The sequence below is a fragment of the Heterodontus francisci genome, chromosome 24 (assembly GCF_036365525.1).
Source record: "Heterodontus francisci isolate sHetFra1 chromosome 24, sHetFra1.hap1, whole genome shotgun sequence".
Taxonomy (NCBI): Eukaryota; Metazoa; Chordata; class Chondrichthyes; order Heterodontiformes; family Heterodontidae; genus Heterodontus; species Heterodontus francisci.
Window position 1 is genome coordinate 61454412 of NC_090394.1, and position 19294 is coordinate 61473705.

At 41.5% G+C, this 19294-nt stretch overlaps 1 protein-coding gene across 2 annotated transcripts in view; it reads left to right on the forward strand.

The window, feature by feature from the left end:
- si:dkeyp-72e1.9 (syntaxin-binding protein 4) overlaps window positions 1–19294 on the forward strand; it is a 108589-nt gene that overhangs the window by 83107 nt on the left and 6188 nt on the right. Inside the window, exons 14-21 of one of the 2 annotated variants that reach the window (XM_068056373.1) lie at window positions 1441–1568; window positions 1965–2057; window positions 4617–4682; window positions 4949–5140; window positions 8130–8246; window positions 8683–8732; window positions 11083–11204; window positions 13944–14299. In XM_068056373.1, coding sequence (XP_067912474.1) covers window positions 1441–1568; window positions 1965–2057; window positions 4617–4682; window positions 4949–5140; window positions 8130–8246; window positions 8683–8732; window positions 11083–11204; window positions 13944–13963 — 788 coding nt within the window. In that variant the 3' untranslated portion in view covers window positions 13964–14299. Of the gene's footprint in view, window positions 1–1440; window positions 1569–1964; window positions 2058–4616; window positions 4683–4948; window positions 5141–8129; window positions 8247–8682; window positions 8733–11082; window positions 11205–13943; window positions 14300–19294 lie in introns of those variants that run through there. The other variant, XM_068056372.1, reaches the window with a different exon arrangement.

Consider the following 19294-nt stretch of genomic DNA (forward strand, 5'->3'; position numbering starts at 1 on the left):
ATGCAGTGGAAAGGTGTTGAATTCACTTACAATGGCGGGAACAAACTACTCAGCACAACCAACTCACAATGTGTACAATCAGGTCACTCATATAATTATGCCATAACTCCTCCTTGTCTCATATCTTCAATTGTGCAGTTGTATTAATTTTGAAAAGGTGAAAAATCAATGAAAGGTTAAAGGATGTTGAATCTATTCACCCAATTCCCTGCCCCTCCCCTGCCAAAATAAAAGCAATCCAGTGTGATGTTTTTTCCATTCTGTAAAACTAACAGAAGGTCCCAGAGCCTGGATTTTACTCCATTATCCCACTCCAAGTCAGGCAGGATGGCGACGGTAATTGTTAATCGAATGTTCATTGTATTTAATTGTATTCAGGTAATGGGCATTAACTGGGGATTCACTTGTGCTCCTATAAATCAGAACAGACTGAAACCGTAGTGGTTGAGTTAGAAGGTGCATGTTAGTAATGTGCATCTCCAAAAAGAAATGCTTATACAAGTGTGTAAAGATTGGTTTCAGTGCTATCCTCCACTGCCTGTTTTTTTTTAATATAACCATTACAGCTGGAAAATGAGATAACGAGGCCTACTTCTTGTTCCTGCCTCAACCTTGATTTTCCTCTCCTCACTGCAGCTAGTTGCTGGCAAGGCTGCAGACTGTCTATTCCCTGCCCACCATATGTAAATTGTGGTGGGACTCAGCACATCTCCCCTATTTCCCTGCCTTCCACCACTGATTCCACTGCCCCCACCCCGGGACTACCAGAAGTGGGATGATGGTAATCTCTGGGGTAAGGTGGAAGGCCTCCATAACCCTTGCCTTTTGGTGGGGGGATAGCACCCCAAGGTGGGAACCACTTCCTCGCTTTTTTAGACCTCGGCCCAGACAGACCTAAAAACAGTCAATGCCTCCTTACTCTTCAGGGAGCAATGCTCCTCCTTTTAAACATTCCCATTTCTTTGAACATTGCAATGACGGAATTTTCCTCAGGGACAGTGGCAGGTTTTATTCTCTTTTCCCTCTTCCTTTCACTCATTCTGACACACGCACAAACACGTACACACACAGACATGTACACACGTACACACACACACGTACACACATGTAAACACAAGTAAACACACACACAGACATACATGCACACACAAATATAAACAGACATGCACACAAATAGACATGTACACACACACGCCCAACCTGCATGATTAATGAGCTACAAACCAGGAAAATGGGGCAGTGTCATATTGGGGAGAGGGGCAGAACCCCCACACCAACCCTCTTCCGATGGGAGATGGAGAGTCCCAGCCTCGGAGTCTGGCCCACAACAAAAAGGGACAAGAAATGGTGGAGTTTCTTCTTAAGTTAATTTGGGAACTAAGGTTCTGCTGATGGCTAAAGGCTTACATAGACGATAATAACTCTGAGTGAACTCCGCAGATTTTGTGCAGGCAGCAAGAATTACATTACCAAAGGAATTGGAGGACGTTGGCCTAAGTCAAAGTCCCCTGATGTTTTTTCCTCATGAAGTTGCGAACCTTCTGGACACAACAGCTTTCCAATCTCCGGTAGGAAAATGTGACTTCACCCATCTAGATGCTAAGCTTTGACATTCCCTCCCTAAACCTCTCCAGCCCTCTCTCCTCCTTTAAGATGCTGCTTAAAACCTATCTCTTTGACCAAGCTTTTGGTCACCTGTCCTAATGTCTCCTTATGTGACAGGTGTCAAATCTTGTTCGATTACACTCCTGTGAAGTACCTTGTGACAAAAGGAGAAGCACATACATTATTTTAGAGCATATTAATACATTTAACTCCAGAATAATTTCTATCACAGCAGCAAACCCACTAAAATGCCCAGCAAACCTACGAGTGCTTAGTTGTTGAGTTCAGCTTCTCAGATTTTATTGTGTGGTATAACACCATGTTCTTAACCATTTTCACCCTTCACTCTCTAATTCTAGATTTTTAGCTCCAACTTCTCTCATGACTCAGAAAACCTCGACCATCTACAGTCAGAAGTAACTGAACTACGTCAGGAGATTAAAAAAATGAAGGTGAGGTTTGCTTTAGCAGAAGATGTGGTACAGAGATATTTAATATCCTGTTGTGGAAATGTTCTGGTCCACTCTTTACCAATCAAGATTAGCTCAACAGAAGGTCTTTAGTCTTGCATCAAGTTATGATTCTTGTTGAATGTCAAATCTTAGCTGTTCCAGTAAAGTATGCCCATGCATTCCATGAACTTGTTAATGTTCACACAAGAGAGATAATCATTGTACTGAGTAAGGAAGGTTATTGAGGAATGATTCACAGCTCATTACTCAGAAAATCTGATTCCACTATATATTACGAAAGGTTTATTTTTACATGATTCATATAAAATTGATCACAATCACAATACTTTAATCACATTGTGGATCAATTGTGGTTAGTTGATCTAAATCAGTATTACATAGTATCTATTTCATAGAGTAAACCAGATGTATAATCTGTAATGTTAGATATCCATAGATGTTTTCCATTTTACTTTGCCTGTGGAATTTCCATTTAATGAGACATCCTCAGCAGCACCTCTCTGAAGTTCTTTCATAACAATTGTCCTTTTTTTTTAAAGAAAATGTTGCAGTTCCAGCGTTAATACTCCTTTCACCTCACACTGTCTGATTCCCAAGCCGCACTGGAAAATCACCAGTCGTTGGTCTACTCCTTAACACTCTCCAGAGCACATTCACTCCCTCAAAAATGTAACTGGCATGATTACTATCAATCATCATCTGAAGTGAAGTGGGTTTGTAGTGGGAATCTCCCATATACACCCCGAGACAATAAACGGACCCATTCTTCACCCAGTGCAGAGGCAACCCAGATTACTTTGTGTCATGCTTTGGATCACAGGGAACCAGAATGCTTAGTTATGGGACCTGACTTTTTACGTTAAGCACAAGGTAAGCCTAAGGTGAGGGTTTGAATCATTATGTATAAAATTTTTTTAAAAAACAGCAACTGAATTTCCATTTTGATTTTGACATCCATTTCCCTGGACATCAGTGTGTCGTCATTCCAAAGACTACCCCTACTAAAATAGCCACCTTCTAATGAGCCTGCTGATATTTAAGATAAATAAGAAAATAAATTCCTAGATAATCTATAAGACAATATAGAAGTCACAGTAAATGTTTCAGAAATTTTACCATCCTTCACATAAACGGGAAGTGCTTTTTTTTAACACATCGGATTCTCAATGAAGTATATTGACATTTTATGAAGTGATACATTCACACATAGCTCATAGAGAAGGGATTTCTGTAAATGAGGACTTCCCTTCTCACTGGTCATAAGATAATGAGGTAATTACAAATGAGAAAGGCCTTTTGGCCCATCTTAAAACATCCATCCAAAAAGATTCTAGTAATTAGCATCAATTGCTTCTTAAATAATGTTTAAGGTTTTTACCTCCACTGATCTACTTTATAGTTTATTCCACATGTTAATTTTTTGTGTAAATAAACAAATTGCTGGTATCAGTCCTAGAATGATCATTTACTACTTTGAAACTGTGTCTCCTGGTTGTATTCTCATGGTTTAATTTAAAGCAATATTCTGGGTTAATTTTTTTAATGCGCTTAGCAATCTCTTGCGTACTTCTCATTTTTATAATATCACAGTATTATTGCATTTTTATTAGGACCTAAGAAGAATCGAATTATCTCCAATGTGTGTCTTAGTGTGGTTAAGGACAAAGAGGGAAAAACCCAACAATAGCAGATAAGCTACTATTTATTAATTAGAGTTTTTTTTATTCATTCAGAGGATGTGGGCATTGTGGTAAGATCAGCATTTATTACCCATCCCTAACTGTCCTTGAGAGGTGGTGGTGAGCTGCCTTCTTGAATACAACTGAGTGGCTTGTGAGGCCATTTCAGAGGGCAGTGGGTCTGGAGTCAATTATAGACCAGATCGGTAAGGACAGCAGATTTCCCTTTCTAAAGGGTTTTTACAATAATCCAGTAGTTTCATGATTACCATTACTGCGACTAGCTTTTTATTGTAGATTTTTATTTAATTAATTGAATTTAAATTCTCCAGGTACTATGGTGGGATTTGAGCTCGTGTCTTTGAATCATTAGTTCAGTCCAGTCCAGTAACATAACCACTATGCTACTGTATCCCATTTTATTCATTATTAGCTATAACTAATGTCTCAGGCACAATCATAAAAAGAACTTGCATTTCTATTGCGCCTATATGACCTCTAGAGTTCCCAAACCGCTTCACAGCTATAATCTTGAAGTGTAATCATTATTACAATATAGGGAAATATGTCAGCCAATCTTCACACAGCAAGATCCCGCAAACAGTAATGAGAGAAATGACCAGATGATCTGTTTTAATCATGTTAGTTGAGAGATAAATATTGACCGGGACACCAGGGAGAACTCCCCTGCTCTTCTTCAAATAGTGCTTTTACATCCACCTGAGAGGGTAGATGGGGCCTCAGTTTAATGTGTCATCTTAAAGACAAACTTGTTTGTGAATCTGTAGCTAGTTACTTCAGTATCAGGAGCAATTGATCAAAACCGCTGTCCCTTAAAGTCTTTTTTTTTCAATCATAGGCTCTTGTCAGGGAAATGGAGAAGAGTAAGAAATCACTGGAGAAGGAGCTTCAACAAATCACTCAGGTTAGTGCAGCTTTCTGCTGTGGCAATGGAACATTGAACATCCTTCTGGGTATTGGGCGTCGCCTGGGAAGAGCACAGAAAGTTGAACTGCATGTGGCTCATCACATTCTGCAAAGCTTCTTATTCAATGTTCCTATCTGCACTCTGCCCAGGAGATGATCAATGCCCAGGCGATAAAGATGAAAATCCACCCCACTATAGTGCAGTAATGCCCTTGTCCGCTTAACTGCAACATAAGACCAACACTCTGCTTCTAAATCCTGCAGAAAGCCACAGCTGCACTTGCAGAAAACAGGACTTTGCAGAACAAGTTGCATTTGGCCAATGCAGTTCAGCATCGGGCTCACAGTGCCGAGCAGGATTATGAGGAGGTAATACGACTTCTGGAAGCCGAGATCACAGATCTCAAAACCCAGCTGGCGGGGAAGACACAGAGTGATTCTGCAGAATTTACAAAGGTGAGTGATGTACTGAATGCTGTGAGATGATCAAACGTGAATGTGGAGGAGATAAAGGAGCTTTCCTTGGCCTTGTTTAACCTGAAGCGACGAGACTTTACTGGGTCTGGAGTCAAACTGACCTCTGATAGGATGTAATATGCCCTGCCATGATGATGTTAGAGCTTGGGATGTTGGTTGAATGGTGTGATTCTGTGCTTGGCTAGACTGTGGGGCAGCTCTCCCAACAGTCCCCAAATGTTAGTGAGGAAAGTTGACTGAGTTGTGATTGCCTGAGTCAGAGGTCATTAGGCATAAACTACATATGGGTTCCTCTCTCAGAAGAACATTAATGAATTCATTGGGCAGCTCTCGTGGTCACTTCTCCTTCCCTGATGCCAAATTTGAGAATTCCATTTCACAACTTACCATTGAACTTTAACTTTGAACAGGTTTCCATCCATTAATATAACTTGTGGGGAAGAGTGAAACTAAAGACCAATGACATAAGATAGTCACCAAAAAATCAAATAGGGAACTTCGAAGAAACTTCTTTACCCCGAGAATAATGAGAATGTGGAACTCGCTGTCACAGGGAAGAATTGAGGCAAATATTATTGATGCATTTAAAGGAAGGCTAGATGAGCACATGAGGGAGAAAGTGATAGAGGGTCATGCTGATAGAGTTAGATGAGGAAGGACAGGAGGAGGCTCGAGTGGAGCATAAATGCTGGCATGGACTGGTCGGGCCAAATGACCTTTATCTGTACTGTATATTCTTTGTAATAGCCCCTAGGTTATCACACCCAACCACTAGGCTACTGTAGCCATGTGGCACTTTTGGAAATCCAAATAGATCACATCTACCAGATGTCCCTTATCTATTGTTCTAATGGCTTCTTAACAAAAAACTGGAACAGATTTTATCAAACATGGCATCTGCTTTCCAAAGTCATGCTGGGCATAACATTTCAATCACGAGAATTGTAACATGATTATTAATAGCATTCTTAATGATGCCGTTAACTTTAAACCACATTGAGGTTAAACTCAATCATCTGGTACTTCCCTGATTTACGACCAACACCCTCAGCCGTTTCCTTCAATACCTGAAGGGTAAATTAAACCTGGCTCTGCTGCATTTTCCACCATGAGTCAGTGAATCATACAGCACCGAAGGAGGCCATTCGGCCTGGAGGGAAATTGAATACAAAAGTAGGGAGGTTATGCTTAAGCTAAACGGGGCATTTGTGAGACCGCATCTGGAGTACTGTGTATAGTACTGATCTCCTTATATAAGGAAGGATGAAAATGCATTGGAGGCAGTACAGAGAAGGTTTACTCGACTAATACCTGGAATGCGCAGGTTGTCTTACGAGAAAAGATTGGACAGGCTAGGCTTGTATCCGCTGGAATTAAGAAGAGTAAGAGGCAACTTGATTGAAACATATGAGATCCTGACAGGTTTTGACAGGGTGGATGTGGAAAGGATGTTTCCTCTTGTGGGAGAATCTAGAACTAGGGGTCACTATTTAAAAATAAGGGGTCGCCCATTTAAGACAGAGATGTGGAGAAATTCTTTCTCTGAGAGTCGTGAGTCTTTGGAATTCTCTTCCTCAAAAGGCGGTGGAAGCAGAGTCTTTGAATATTTTTAATGCAGAGGTAGATAGGTTCTTGATAAGCAAGGGCATGGAAGGTTATCGGGGGTAGGTGGAAATGTGGAGTAATCAGTTCAGCCATGAACATACTGAATGGCGGAGCAGGCTCGAAGGGTCGAGTGGCCTACTCCTGCTGCTAATTCGTATATTCGTATGTCTAGGCTGGTTCTTTGAACGAGCTATCCGTTTGGTCCCATTCCCCTGCTTTTTCCCCATAGCCCTGCAAAATTCTTCTCCCTTAAACTTATCCTTTACTAGTTCCCATAAGATCTTCTAAAAACTCAAATGATTTTTTTATTTTATCCATCGTACAAGGGGTTGAACAATTAAAAACTAGTAAAACGTATCTGTTCACCTCTTCTGCCAGGTCCTTGTCATCATGTACAACTTTGCCCGAGTCGCCCTACAATAGTTCTATTCATTCTTTCGCCAACCTCTGACTCTTAGCATAAAAAAGGCTTTCTCATGATTTTGGCTACATTCAGCTATCCTTCTTTCTACAACAAGAACTTGCATTTATATAGCAACCTGAGAAGAGGAAAAAAAAAGTCCCAAGGCACTTCACATCACAGACCAAAAAGTATTAATTTGAACTTGCCCTGGTATTTCTTTCATGCAATTATCTTTTAAAACCTTACCCTGTAGGTTGTAGCACTAGCTGCCTCAGGGCAAACCAATATTGCAGTGGGGACCTTGAACATGGGTTAGGCTTTTTAATTTGCAAATACATGACCTGCTTCAGGTGTGGAAACTGCATACTTTTTTGGCTTTTAAGAATATGGTGGGCAGCATACATCCTGTTCACGATGATCATGTGCTTCCTGCCATATTGGAAGATTAGGTAGCCATTTTACACCCAAAAAATGGCCGCAGCCAAATTTCCAGGCTCCAATGTAGAAAAGCACTGCCCATTGTAAGCAGAAAATCCCAACTGGCCTTAATTAGTTCCTCAGCCCTATTTACAAAGGGGTGTCATTTTACAATAAAATTGTTGTCTCTTTGTCTATCTATCATCTAATTCTGACTCAAAAGTGACAACGTTCCTAATTTTGCCATATCATAGGCAGGTTTATTCAGCAAGTGTATCATTTTTGCAAATAAGGTAAAATAGAAATTACACTTTTAGATAGTATTTCAATATTAACTGACATTTACCACAAAATAAACATCAACAGAGAGTTTCATTGATTCAAGGCAGCTGGTTAGACAGCCACAAAGTCTAATTTTTTTCCTTGCTGATTTGGGCATCTTTAGTGCCTTGTGGACAGAAAATAGTTGTGATTTTCCAAAGGCTTTTAGTTGAAATCTAAGGTCTGTGCCTGCTCCATTCATGTTGACATTTAATTTATTAGGAGGATACGCAGGGTCTGCAGCAAAGACTGTCAATCGTCAACTGTCAGTTGCAAACATCTGAGCTCAATCGCAAACACCTGGAAATCTCAAACAAGAAACTATTGTCCTTTGCTGAGGTGAGGCTTGTATATAACCATTGAAGTAAACACTCCTTTCACAAGAGTGAAACATGATCTAATTATGATCTGCCAGCTCATTTCATGTCTGCCTTTTTATTACAAATGTGGAAAACAAACCAAGGGTACAGCTTTGTCATCATTTTTGACACAAAGTTTGAACAGTGCTAGAACATGCTGAGCTAATCGTGCATAAAGACTTGCACTTATATAGCATGTGAGTGCGTGTGGGGTGGGGGGGGGGGGTGGTTATCCATGCCTTGTTGGCTTGCAGAGAGGGGATTTTGCTTTTTAAGTGATAAGTGTCAAGAGCAGAAGGGAAGTCTAACAACTGGAAACATAGCATCCACAGAACTGACATCCTACCTCTAATTGAACATGAATTTTGTCTACTTTCCTCTCGAAAAATTGCAGTACTATTTTCCTTTTTCTGCAGAAAGTACACAAGGTTCTAACATCTGCCACTCTGCCAGGAACTGACCAAGGGTAAGTAGTTAAATACAACCTAACACATCTTATCGTGACGTATGAGCAAAATTCTACATTGTACCAAAAGAAATTTAAAGATGGTTTTCACATCTTCACACCGATATAAAGCCACAAAGAAGTGTTATTATAATTCAAACATGTGTAATTAATAGAATATGCTATGGTCAGCACTGAGATTATGTACAAGATTTCTGATAGCAAATGTGTGCCTATTCTGTAAAGTTCATGCTGATACTGAGTACTAAGGTGGAAAATGAAACCATTGGTTATGAGCTTGTACACATGGTGTAGGATCAATATCAGCCATCCTCATGAATATATCACTGTATTGCATTGCTGGTCCCGATTTACTGAGATCTCAATGTCAAAAGTTACTGTACAGGAGGAAACTCAATCTCAGGTGTCAGAATGCAGCCTTCAAGGGATATCAAGAGTTCAACATTCACTGGGGTAGATCATGACTATGTTCAAGGCTGAAGCATTTGCATCCATCTTCAGCCAAGGTGCTGAGTGGATGATCCATCTCAGCCTCCTCCTGAGGTCCCCAGCATCACAGATGCCAGTCTTCAGCAAATTCAATTCACTCCATGTGATGTCAAAAAATGGCTGAGTGCACAGGATACTGCATAGGCTATGGACACGGACATCCCGGCGATCGTGCTGAAGACTTATGCTACAGAACTAGCCAATCTGTTCCAGTACAGCTACAACTCAGGAATCTACCCAACATGATCATAAAATGGATGATGGAAAGTTGACAGCTGGCTTTACATCTTAGCCAAGTTTTATTTGGAATGAAATCAGTGAAAACAAAAATCAGACGAGATGTAAAACAGGTGCCGATTCATATCACCTGCTTTACACTATGGTGCAAAGTCAGGATCTACCCCCATATGTTCTATTCGACACTATTAAAATAATGTGGATATAATCTATAATAATACTCAGTATGTGTCTGTTTGGACTGTTTTGATTAGTCAGTTGAGGGATGCACCTGTTGGTGAGTTTATTTAATAGGCATTGCCAGGCACACAGGGGGCATGCAGAGGACTGGATCACATGACGTACTTGCGGCAACCAATGGTTGGTGGCAGCAGCGGCAAAGTGAGCTGGGGGAAGAACAAAAAACAGCAGAAAGGGAACCCAACAACAAAGTTACCCTGGCTGGATTTTATGACGGGCGGACGGGAGCTGGCCAATGACGTAAAGTAAATGTCGGTGGCGAATCCGCATCCGCCCAGCCCAGGGATCTGACCCGCATTTTACGGGTCCCCAGGCTTTAATTGTTCAGAGACGGGACTTTCACCCGCTTGAGGGAGGAAGTCCCGCCTCATTGAGCTGCTGGCCAATCATCAGGCCAGCAGCTCTTAGTCCCAGCAGTGCCACCGGGAGCGGTGGCCACTGCTGGGACTGCAGCCCAGCCGAGGACACGGAGTCAGCACCGAGGCAAGTTCAGTTTGCCTCGCCAGGGAGATTGGTCGTGGCCCAGTGAGGCAAGGCTGGTCATTTGCGGGGAAGGGGGGGGCGTCTCGAGTCCCGTTTACCGTTTCTCCCCCCCCCACCCACCCCCCCCCCCCCCCCCCGCCCCCGTGGCCTAAGTTAAATGGGGCGGAGGTGGGAGTGGGCCGGGAAGGCCTCCCGGAGCTTCCCGCTCCATTTTATGCCACCCCTCCCCCCCCGCCACCATCAGGCTCACTGGGTTGGTGTAAAATTCCGGCCATTGTTTCTGTGAGGGATGGGTTGGAATTCATTGAGGGATGGGGATGGCAAGAGCAGGATGGAGATGGTACAGGAGGGAGGGGTGGCATGGGAAGGATGGAATGGCATGGTGCGTGGATGAGATTTTTATTCCTCAAATAATATTGAGCCCATCAGATGTAAACATGCCTTTTCAACTCAGGAGAAAACAGTTCCCAATTAGACTTTCATATTCTATGACTATAAACAAGTCACAAGGCCAGACTCTTGATAAAATTTGTATTTATATTCCGAGGCCTGTTTTTACACATGGACAGATTTATGTAGCATTTTCTAGAGTGAAAAGTTTTGATCCTGTTAAAGTCTTTGGTGAAAGAATAACTAGAAATCCTGTATTTAAAGAAGTACTCTTGTAATAAAGACGATAATATGACCGCAAATGTTTTGTGGGTCTCAGCTAGTGGTATATTGCTCTACAGCACTTCTGTGTCGTTGTTGTCCCTCCCAGGGTGTCACTTTCACTTAACACCAGGATCTCAACATGCGTGAAGTGTGACTTTCGTCTTTTAAGAATGCACCGATATTTGAGATCCGTGCACTGAAATATGTTCCAGTGAATTGATCTGTTGCACTCTCTACCTCGTTGTAGGGCGAACAAGTCCAAGCACCTCAGAAAAGAAAGCACTCTGGCCCCTCCAGGACCTGAGCGGCTGCTTGCCGCTGAAGCCAAGCAGCTGGTTGAGTGGGTCGGCTCTCCAAACTGTGAAAATGGTAAGCTGAGTCCAAGGGTGTGAGAATGGGTTTAGCAGAACTCCCTGCTCAAGCCCAGTCTAATGTTTGTATTGTATCTTTATTGGGATATCATTGTATTAAAGGTATTGTAGCTTTGAGGCAAGAAACACCGCAGATGAATCCTGTGCTGTGTATTAATGTGTTTTTGCATTTGCCTCATCCAAAACTCTGCTGACCATGTCTTAACTCGCACCCCAAGTCACGTTCACTCATCACCCGCTGACCTACACTGGCTCCCGGTCTGACAGTGCCTCAATTTTAAAACCCTTGCTTGCAAATCCCTCCATGGCCTCACCACCACCGCCGCCACCCCCTCCCCCCACTCCCCACCCCCCTTCTCTCTGTAATCGCCTCCAACCCCACGACCCTCCACAATCTAGGTGCTCCCCCAATTCTGGCCTTTTGAGCATCCTCAATTTTAATCACTCCACCCACTGGCTACCGTGCCTCTGCTGCCTCGGCCCGAAGCTCTGGAATTCCGTCTCTAAATCTCTCCATCTCTCTCTCTCCTCCCTCAAGATGGTCCTTAAAGACCTCTTTGACCAAGCTTTTGGCCACCCGTCCTAATATCTCCTTTTATGGCTGTGTCAGACTTTGATTGCTAATGCTCTTATGAAGTGCCTTGGGGTGTTTAACAGAAGGTGCTATATAAATACAAGTTGTTGTTGTTGAACATATTGTAGCTTTGAGGCAACAAGAAACATTTCAGATGAATTCTGTGCTGTGTATTTATCTGTTCTGCATATCGCGGTACACACTAAACTAATTCACAGTAGTGTTGAATTATAATCAATGATCCCTCTAAATTTTCTTTACTATGTGCGGCCTGTTTATTTCAACGCGCGGCACCTATAAATATTTTGTGCAGTGTCTGAAAGGGGAGACCTTGTGAACAGCCTGCATGGTTCCTTCATGATTGATATGCACGTGCACAGCTTAGAGGAAACTTTGAAGGCAAGATTTCCTTAATACAAAAACATTTAGGGCTTCATACACTTTCTTACTGCTGTAATTTGATTGATCAGAAATGTAAAGAGTTATTGCACACACAGGTGTGCAACATGGGTGTAAAAGAGCCTGGACGGGGGCAGCGGGTTAATTTTTATGTAACAGGACTGAATCAACATGTAGAAATGGTTCCAGATTCCCCATTTCTGGGAGGATGAGACTGACTTTGGGTAGAGACACAAGACATGCAGAATCGCATCTCCCATCTGTTACACACACCACCCAATATTCATTTCCACCAAAGTCAATGGCAGATGTGATTCTGCCATTGTGTTTTGTGTCCCTGTCCAAGGTGAATTTCATCCCCATTCATTTAGCAGAAGAATTCACATAGCAGATAGACACTCGACTTCAACAGAACTGTAAATCAAGCTAGCTGTCACCCGTTTTACCCAATCACTCAGTCATGATCTACCCCAGTGAGCCACTTGGTAAGGAAATAGGGTGGGGTCTCAGTTTCAATACTGGCTTTAGGAGTTATACAAACACAGTCGGGGCAATTTTAACTCTTCTCGATCAGCAGAAGCAGAGCAAGGGGGGAATTAAAATGTAAACGCTCCATTCCCACCAATCTGCAATTTTAACACTGTTGGTTTTGGCGGTGGAGTAATTTTCAACTACTTCCTTTAATTCTTCAACCCACTTAATCCCCCTCCCCCACCCCTCACTTCAATGTCACTCCCTTCTGCATCCATCCTTCAAGAAATCCTTTTCACCAATTTATTTACTGCTGCATATTTCAAATTTCCAACTGCCGACCTTTCACCCTCCAATCACCACAATAGCCAACAATTTGCTCAATCACATCCTTCCCTTTACAACTTTGCTGCCCTTTCCCCAGTGAAACAAAACCTTTCTCTCCCACCCTGGTCATTCACCCTGGTATGGCTCCCACAATCACTTCCTAGAGTCCAAGGGGTGCAAACTGGAATGTATCTGGTGTAGAACTAGTTTAGCCATCCATCACCAAATCTGGCTGCATCACATAAAGCACTTTTGAGTCTCACTCTCCTTTTCCAAAACCATTTACTACTTCAGAATCATCCTAGAAAGAAAATAACCATTGTCATCTTTTTCCCACAATCAACCACCTCCTCAAACTCCAAACTGTTTTTCTTTTATGTGGTTAGAGAAGGACCCATAAGCAATGCCTGTCTTGCCAGCAGATGTGCCATCAGTCAAGAACACAAAGGTGTGCTGCAGGAGAAAACAGTCTAATATACGTCCCACGTGACTGAATGGAATGACACCGCTATTTCAGCGATGTTCTGAGTGGTAACCTTTTATTATCTAGCTTGTGATGGAAAACCCACATGCCAAATGGAAAAATATTAATTTTGTCATATGGAACTCTGCCTGAGGTCTTTTACTGGACATTATTACAAATAACTTTTAAAAAGCAGAACAGCTAAAGATGGCAAAAGCCAGCTGTGAGACAGAGGTAATTACCTAGCCTAGCCAGAACATATAGGGGTGCGCTCTGATTCAATTACCTAGAATGGTTTTTGTCAATAGCAGTGGTCAAAAGCCATCGACACTCTTTGACTTTGAAAGAGCCAACACCCACCCCACCCCCCCCCCCCCCCCAGAACAAGTATGTGCGAAGAACTTTGAATTTCAAAAAACCTTCCAGAAACTTCTACTTTCAATCAAAAAGGTGGTCACTTGACATACCTGCCTATGTAACTGAGTTTGTGAATTGTGCCTCAGAAAGGAAAGACAGTAACTGACCTCCAAGGAAGGAACATCTCTCTCTCTCCCGTCTCCCTCTCCAGCAAAGTCCCAGGGGCACATCAGCTGCAGCTGAATCTCAAATCTACAGACCCTCATAGGCAGCAACCAAGAGGACGGATAAGGCCTCTCTTCGGTCTTCCGGAACCAGAGAAGCAAGCCTGAATTGTGCGTGACCCAGCGAGGACTTCAAGACTTTAACGTCAACTAAGGACACAAACTCAGTATTTGAATTCCATTGTATCTATTTGTGTGTGTGTGTGTGTGTGTGTGTCTCGTATGAATGCGAGCATGGATGCGTCGTGTATTTTAATAATTTTAACTGGCTTACAGTGATGAGGTTAATAAACTTACATTTTTCTTGTTTAAACTCAAGAAAACCTGACTGGTTCATTTACAATTATAATTAGAGGAACAGTGAGCAAGTGCTCACTGAGATGGTAAGCTAAATCACTGTGTTAACAGAATAAACCCTGTTGCGGTCAAATCAGAGAAGGGGCAAAAGGGGAGCCTGAGACCCCTTTCTCAAGCTGATAACACGCTGTAGAATATTTTTTATTAACTTAGTAACCCACGTGCGTGGTCAATACCTGTGGTGCAGAACCTCAAGATTGAAACGAGCATTAAATATTTGTTGCAAAAAGTGCCTTAACGTTCCATCCCCCAGCTCTGACATTTCTCACCTTATTCACCACAATCATTCATAAAGTAATTTGACAAAGAAAATGGTGATCGACATATTTTCTGACAACTTGTATTTGAGCAGAACCCAAAAACTGTAGCACATTTTGATTACCTAGGTGAGAGAAGTCTGGGTGAACCTAAAATACTGAATTTTCAAATACTAACTTCCCAACCTGTTGTACCAACAACCTGTGCACCAGTGAACATCTGCTATACCGTTGGTTCATCTACACCCATTGAGTACCCCTATTCAGAGAAGCGCCTGGTTAGGGCCAGGAGCTTCCCTATAGAATAGGGGAGGGAAAACTAGGAGACACATCTTGAAGGCTGCTCTTGTGCACCTCCTAAAGGCCAGTTCAGACCTTCATTGGTCTGGGAGTCGTTATCCAGCTTGTGTAGTTATTGATGGTGTTTAGCACACAGTGAGCAGTAATAAAGGTTGCCAAGAAAAAAGGGCAGTTTGCCCTTGAAACTGAAGAAGGATTTAATGAAACAGAATGTATGTGTGTCTGTGTCTGTGTATGCAGGGGTAGGGAGAGGGGAAGAGGAGAGAGAGATCAAAGAAACAAAGTTACAAAACATTTAACACATATTTTCTGCTGTGCAATATTTGGCCACATGATGGAGCCAAAGATTAATTTAATTCCCCACTCAAATATTTCTGCAATGCAAATTTGCATTTCACAGGTAATTTGCATTCAAATTGCAAAGTAAAAATATTAGTCAGCCTAAGTTTATACTTGAAAATATAAAGCAGGCTCTGACCAAGATTGGCATGCACACATTGTGCATCTGTTTTTTGCATGACACTTTACGCAGAACACATTTTATCAAAAAAATTATAAACCTTTTAGTTAGGGTTCTTTACTGATTTTAAATGAAAAACAGATTCTCAGTCATTATTTAATTCACATGAACCTTATTTCACTGCAGTTATTATGTTGCAAGTCAAGGCTTATTTCTAAAATTGTAACTTTAGTAAAATGGGAAAAGTACCAAACACAGGGGTAGTTAACAAAAGATGCCACATCTTTTTGTTTTGGGATTATTCTCAGAAACTGCAACAGATGCACTTGTGGCTTTGGATGGCGACGGCATTGTATTAACTTGTGTTGCACAGAATGAGTCACTGTTAACTCTGTGGTTCAAGTAGACATTTAACATTGCAACGTTTTCACATTAGGTACTTGTCAACTAAAGTTTGAAAACAATATCAACTAATCTTGAGTTGGCAGTTTGAGAATATCCCAATATCAATGTATGGACTAGTCCATGCATGTAGATCAGATATAGTCCAGTTAAGCAAAAGACCAGGCATGGTCTGCATGCATAGAAGAGCAGGAAAACATACACTCTGGATCATTCGGGTCAACAAATCAGCTACTTTTTCACTTTCCAAAAATAGTTTAAGACTGAATCCGTGAAATTGGGAATAGGGAGCAGAAAGTGCTAATGGCTGTACATGAGTTTGTATCTCCCATCCTCCCAACTTAAAGATTAATAAATGGCCACATTTGGATTGAAAATGAAAAGTAATGGACTGACCAAAAACTATTTTGAAATAATTCTGGTTGGAGGTTATCCTACAGACTCCCCTATATCAGTTATGGGCAGGTACTGTTGCCGTGAGTGTTCATAGCAGTATCAGTGTTGCAGGGAACTCTGTGATGTTACTAATAGATTTTCTCTTCTCGCAGCATTGCCATAGAGGTGGTAAAGTGTTGTACAGAGTAGGTCGCTTCAAATTCCTTGCACTCTTTCCTTTAATCCATCAGTCATACAGTGACATTTGAAGGTAATGGGTGTGTTTGAAGATCTTCATGATGTGTAGAAGGGTTTAAGCAGTAAAGAGTCATATGTGAATTTTATCCATTTGAAAATCTTTGAGCCATTTTTTGCTATTTCTTTTAATTATAGCAACGTTTAATCAATAAGTGTTAGAAACTAAACAGGCACTAAAACATGAATCTGAGCAGCTAAACGGAAGTTTACAACTTAACCTGTTGCCCACAAGTTGGAAATATTGAACCTTAGTCACAACATTACACCCTAGTGTTAATAATAACTGTGGTTTTTTTGGAGCCTGTGAGTACTAAACAAAAATTGATGAGAGCAGGTAAATTGCAACTGCTAATTCAACACTTATTAGAAAAAGACCTACTTTTGACTATTAGGGTTTGTCAGACTCCAGAGCAGTTCTATAGAGTATTCATTTAAATGTTAAACACTCTGTAAATTGTTACGACCGCGGCGGGAGCAACGCACTGTCAATTCAGTCCCGTCACTCCACAGGTCGCAGCATATTATTAAGCTTCACACCCAATCGGAAAACAGCCAAATTAAACATTCTAGTAACCCCAGAATGAAACAGACCAAACCAGGTATCTTTAGACAACGACAAATTAACTATTTATTAAAAAACTAAATCTTAAACACTATTAAGATAAACCTATGTCTAAAGACCTTATAACTTCTTATTTTAATCTAACTCCCCATTCACACACATACATTCAAAAGTAACAGTAGTTAATCATTTTTTTTAAAAAGGTGGCGTTTTTAAAAATTAGCTGTCTCTTAAGAATAAGTAAAATAAGTAAGTCTTTGTAGGTTACATTCCTGGTGGATGAGGTCTTCTAATGTGGAAATAGTCAAAGGCCACTCGAAGTCTTCATGTGGATTTGATGAAAATATCCTTCAGAAGATAGGCATTCAACTCTTCAACTGCAACAAGCATTAAACAATTCATTGAACGATGAGCATAGCAATACAAACAGTTCTTGAAAAAGGCTTTTCTTCTTTATTCAGGGAATTAACTTGGCTTGTAGCTCCTTGTAGAATTTCTGCTGAGTGGAAATAACTTCTTTCTCTTCAGTACGCTTCACTGGAAAGTCTCTCTAAACTAACTAGTTTCTGCCAGTTCCACACACAGCCAAGTGGAAACATTATCATGTGACCTCTCCTGCTGTTGCCCAGGGTACCAAAAATGCAGCTGTGGCACATTGTATCTCTAGAACTGTCTCTCCCTTAAAGGTGCACTGTTTTTTTAAACAAATTCTTGTTAACTTTGTTTTTAATCCAAGGAGAAAAATAATTACAGGTCCTTGACAACATATTCTAAAGTATTTTCTGTGGTGGACTGATGGTGGGACCACTGGGGACTTGAGTTTCTTTTTATACAGCCAGTTATGATTTGAAATGCACTACCTGAAAGTATGGTGGAAGCAGATTCAATAGTAATTTCTGAAAGAGAATTGGATATTTATTTGAAAAGGATAAATTTGCATGGCTATGGGAAAAGAACAGGGAAGTAGGTCTAATTGGATAGTGATTTCCTAGGATAAATGGTACAGAAACAGGCCATTCGGCCCAACCAGTCCACTCGAACCTCCTCCCATCTGTCCTCATCATAACCCTCTATTTCCTTCTCGCTCATATGCTTGTCTAGCTTCTCCTTAAATGCATCTCTACTATTCACTTCAGCCACTCCCAGTGGTAGCGAGTTCCACATTCTCACCACTCTTTTATTTATTTTTATTTATTAGAGATACAGCACTGAAACAGGCCCTTCGGCCCACCGAGTCTGTGCCAACTATCAACCACCCATTTATACTAATCCTACACTAATCCCATATTCCTACCACACCCCCACCTGTCCCTATATTTCCCTACCACCTACCTATACTAGGGGCAATTTTATAATGGCCAATTTACCTACCAACCTGCAAGTCTTTTGGCTTGTGGGAGGAAACCGGAGCAGCCGGAGAAAACCCACGCAGACACAGGGAGAACTTGCAAACTCCACACAGGCAGTACCCAGAATCGAACCCGGGTTGTTGGAGCTGTGAGGCTGCAGTGCTAACCACTGCGCCGCCCCACAAGAAGTTTCATCTGAACTCCCTATTGGATTTCTTGGTGACTATCTTATATTGATGGCCTCTAGTTATTCTCTTCCCACAAGTGGAAACATTCTCCCTGTATCCACTCTATCAAAATGTCTCAGAATTTTTTAAAAAACCTCTATTAGGTCTCCCCTCAACCTTCTTTTCAAGAGAGACCCATGCTGTCAATCCTTTCCTGATATGCATACTCACGCATTTCTGGTATCATCCTTGTAAATCTTCTCTGCACCCTATCTAATGCCTCTATATCCTTCCTATAATATGGTGACCAGAACTGCACACAGTACTCTAAGTGGGGTCTAACCAAGGTTCGATACAGGTTTAGCATAACCTCCCTACTTTCCAATTCTATTCCTGCGAACCTGTGCCGCAACTTTTAGAGATTGGTGTATTTGTACTCCGAGATCCCTTTGTCCTTCTACCCAAGCTAGTCTTGCACCTTCTAAGGAATTAGTGACCTCCCTATTCTCTCTACCAAAATTTACTACCTCACATTTATCCATGTTGAAGAACCAGCATAGAAATGATGGGGCAAATGGCCTCCATTTTTGTGAGGGTAAGAGATGTAATAATCTGAACATGGTAGCAACTGAAAAAATAAATCTATGTCCTACAGTTCTGATTGATTCCAATGATGATTAGGCATGGATGTGGTTTAATGGGGTCCCATTGCTTGATTCTCAAGTCCATGCATTTCTAAACAAAAAGCAAGGCAGTCTCAGGCTGCACAGAGGGTCCTTGTAAGTC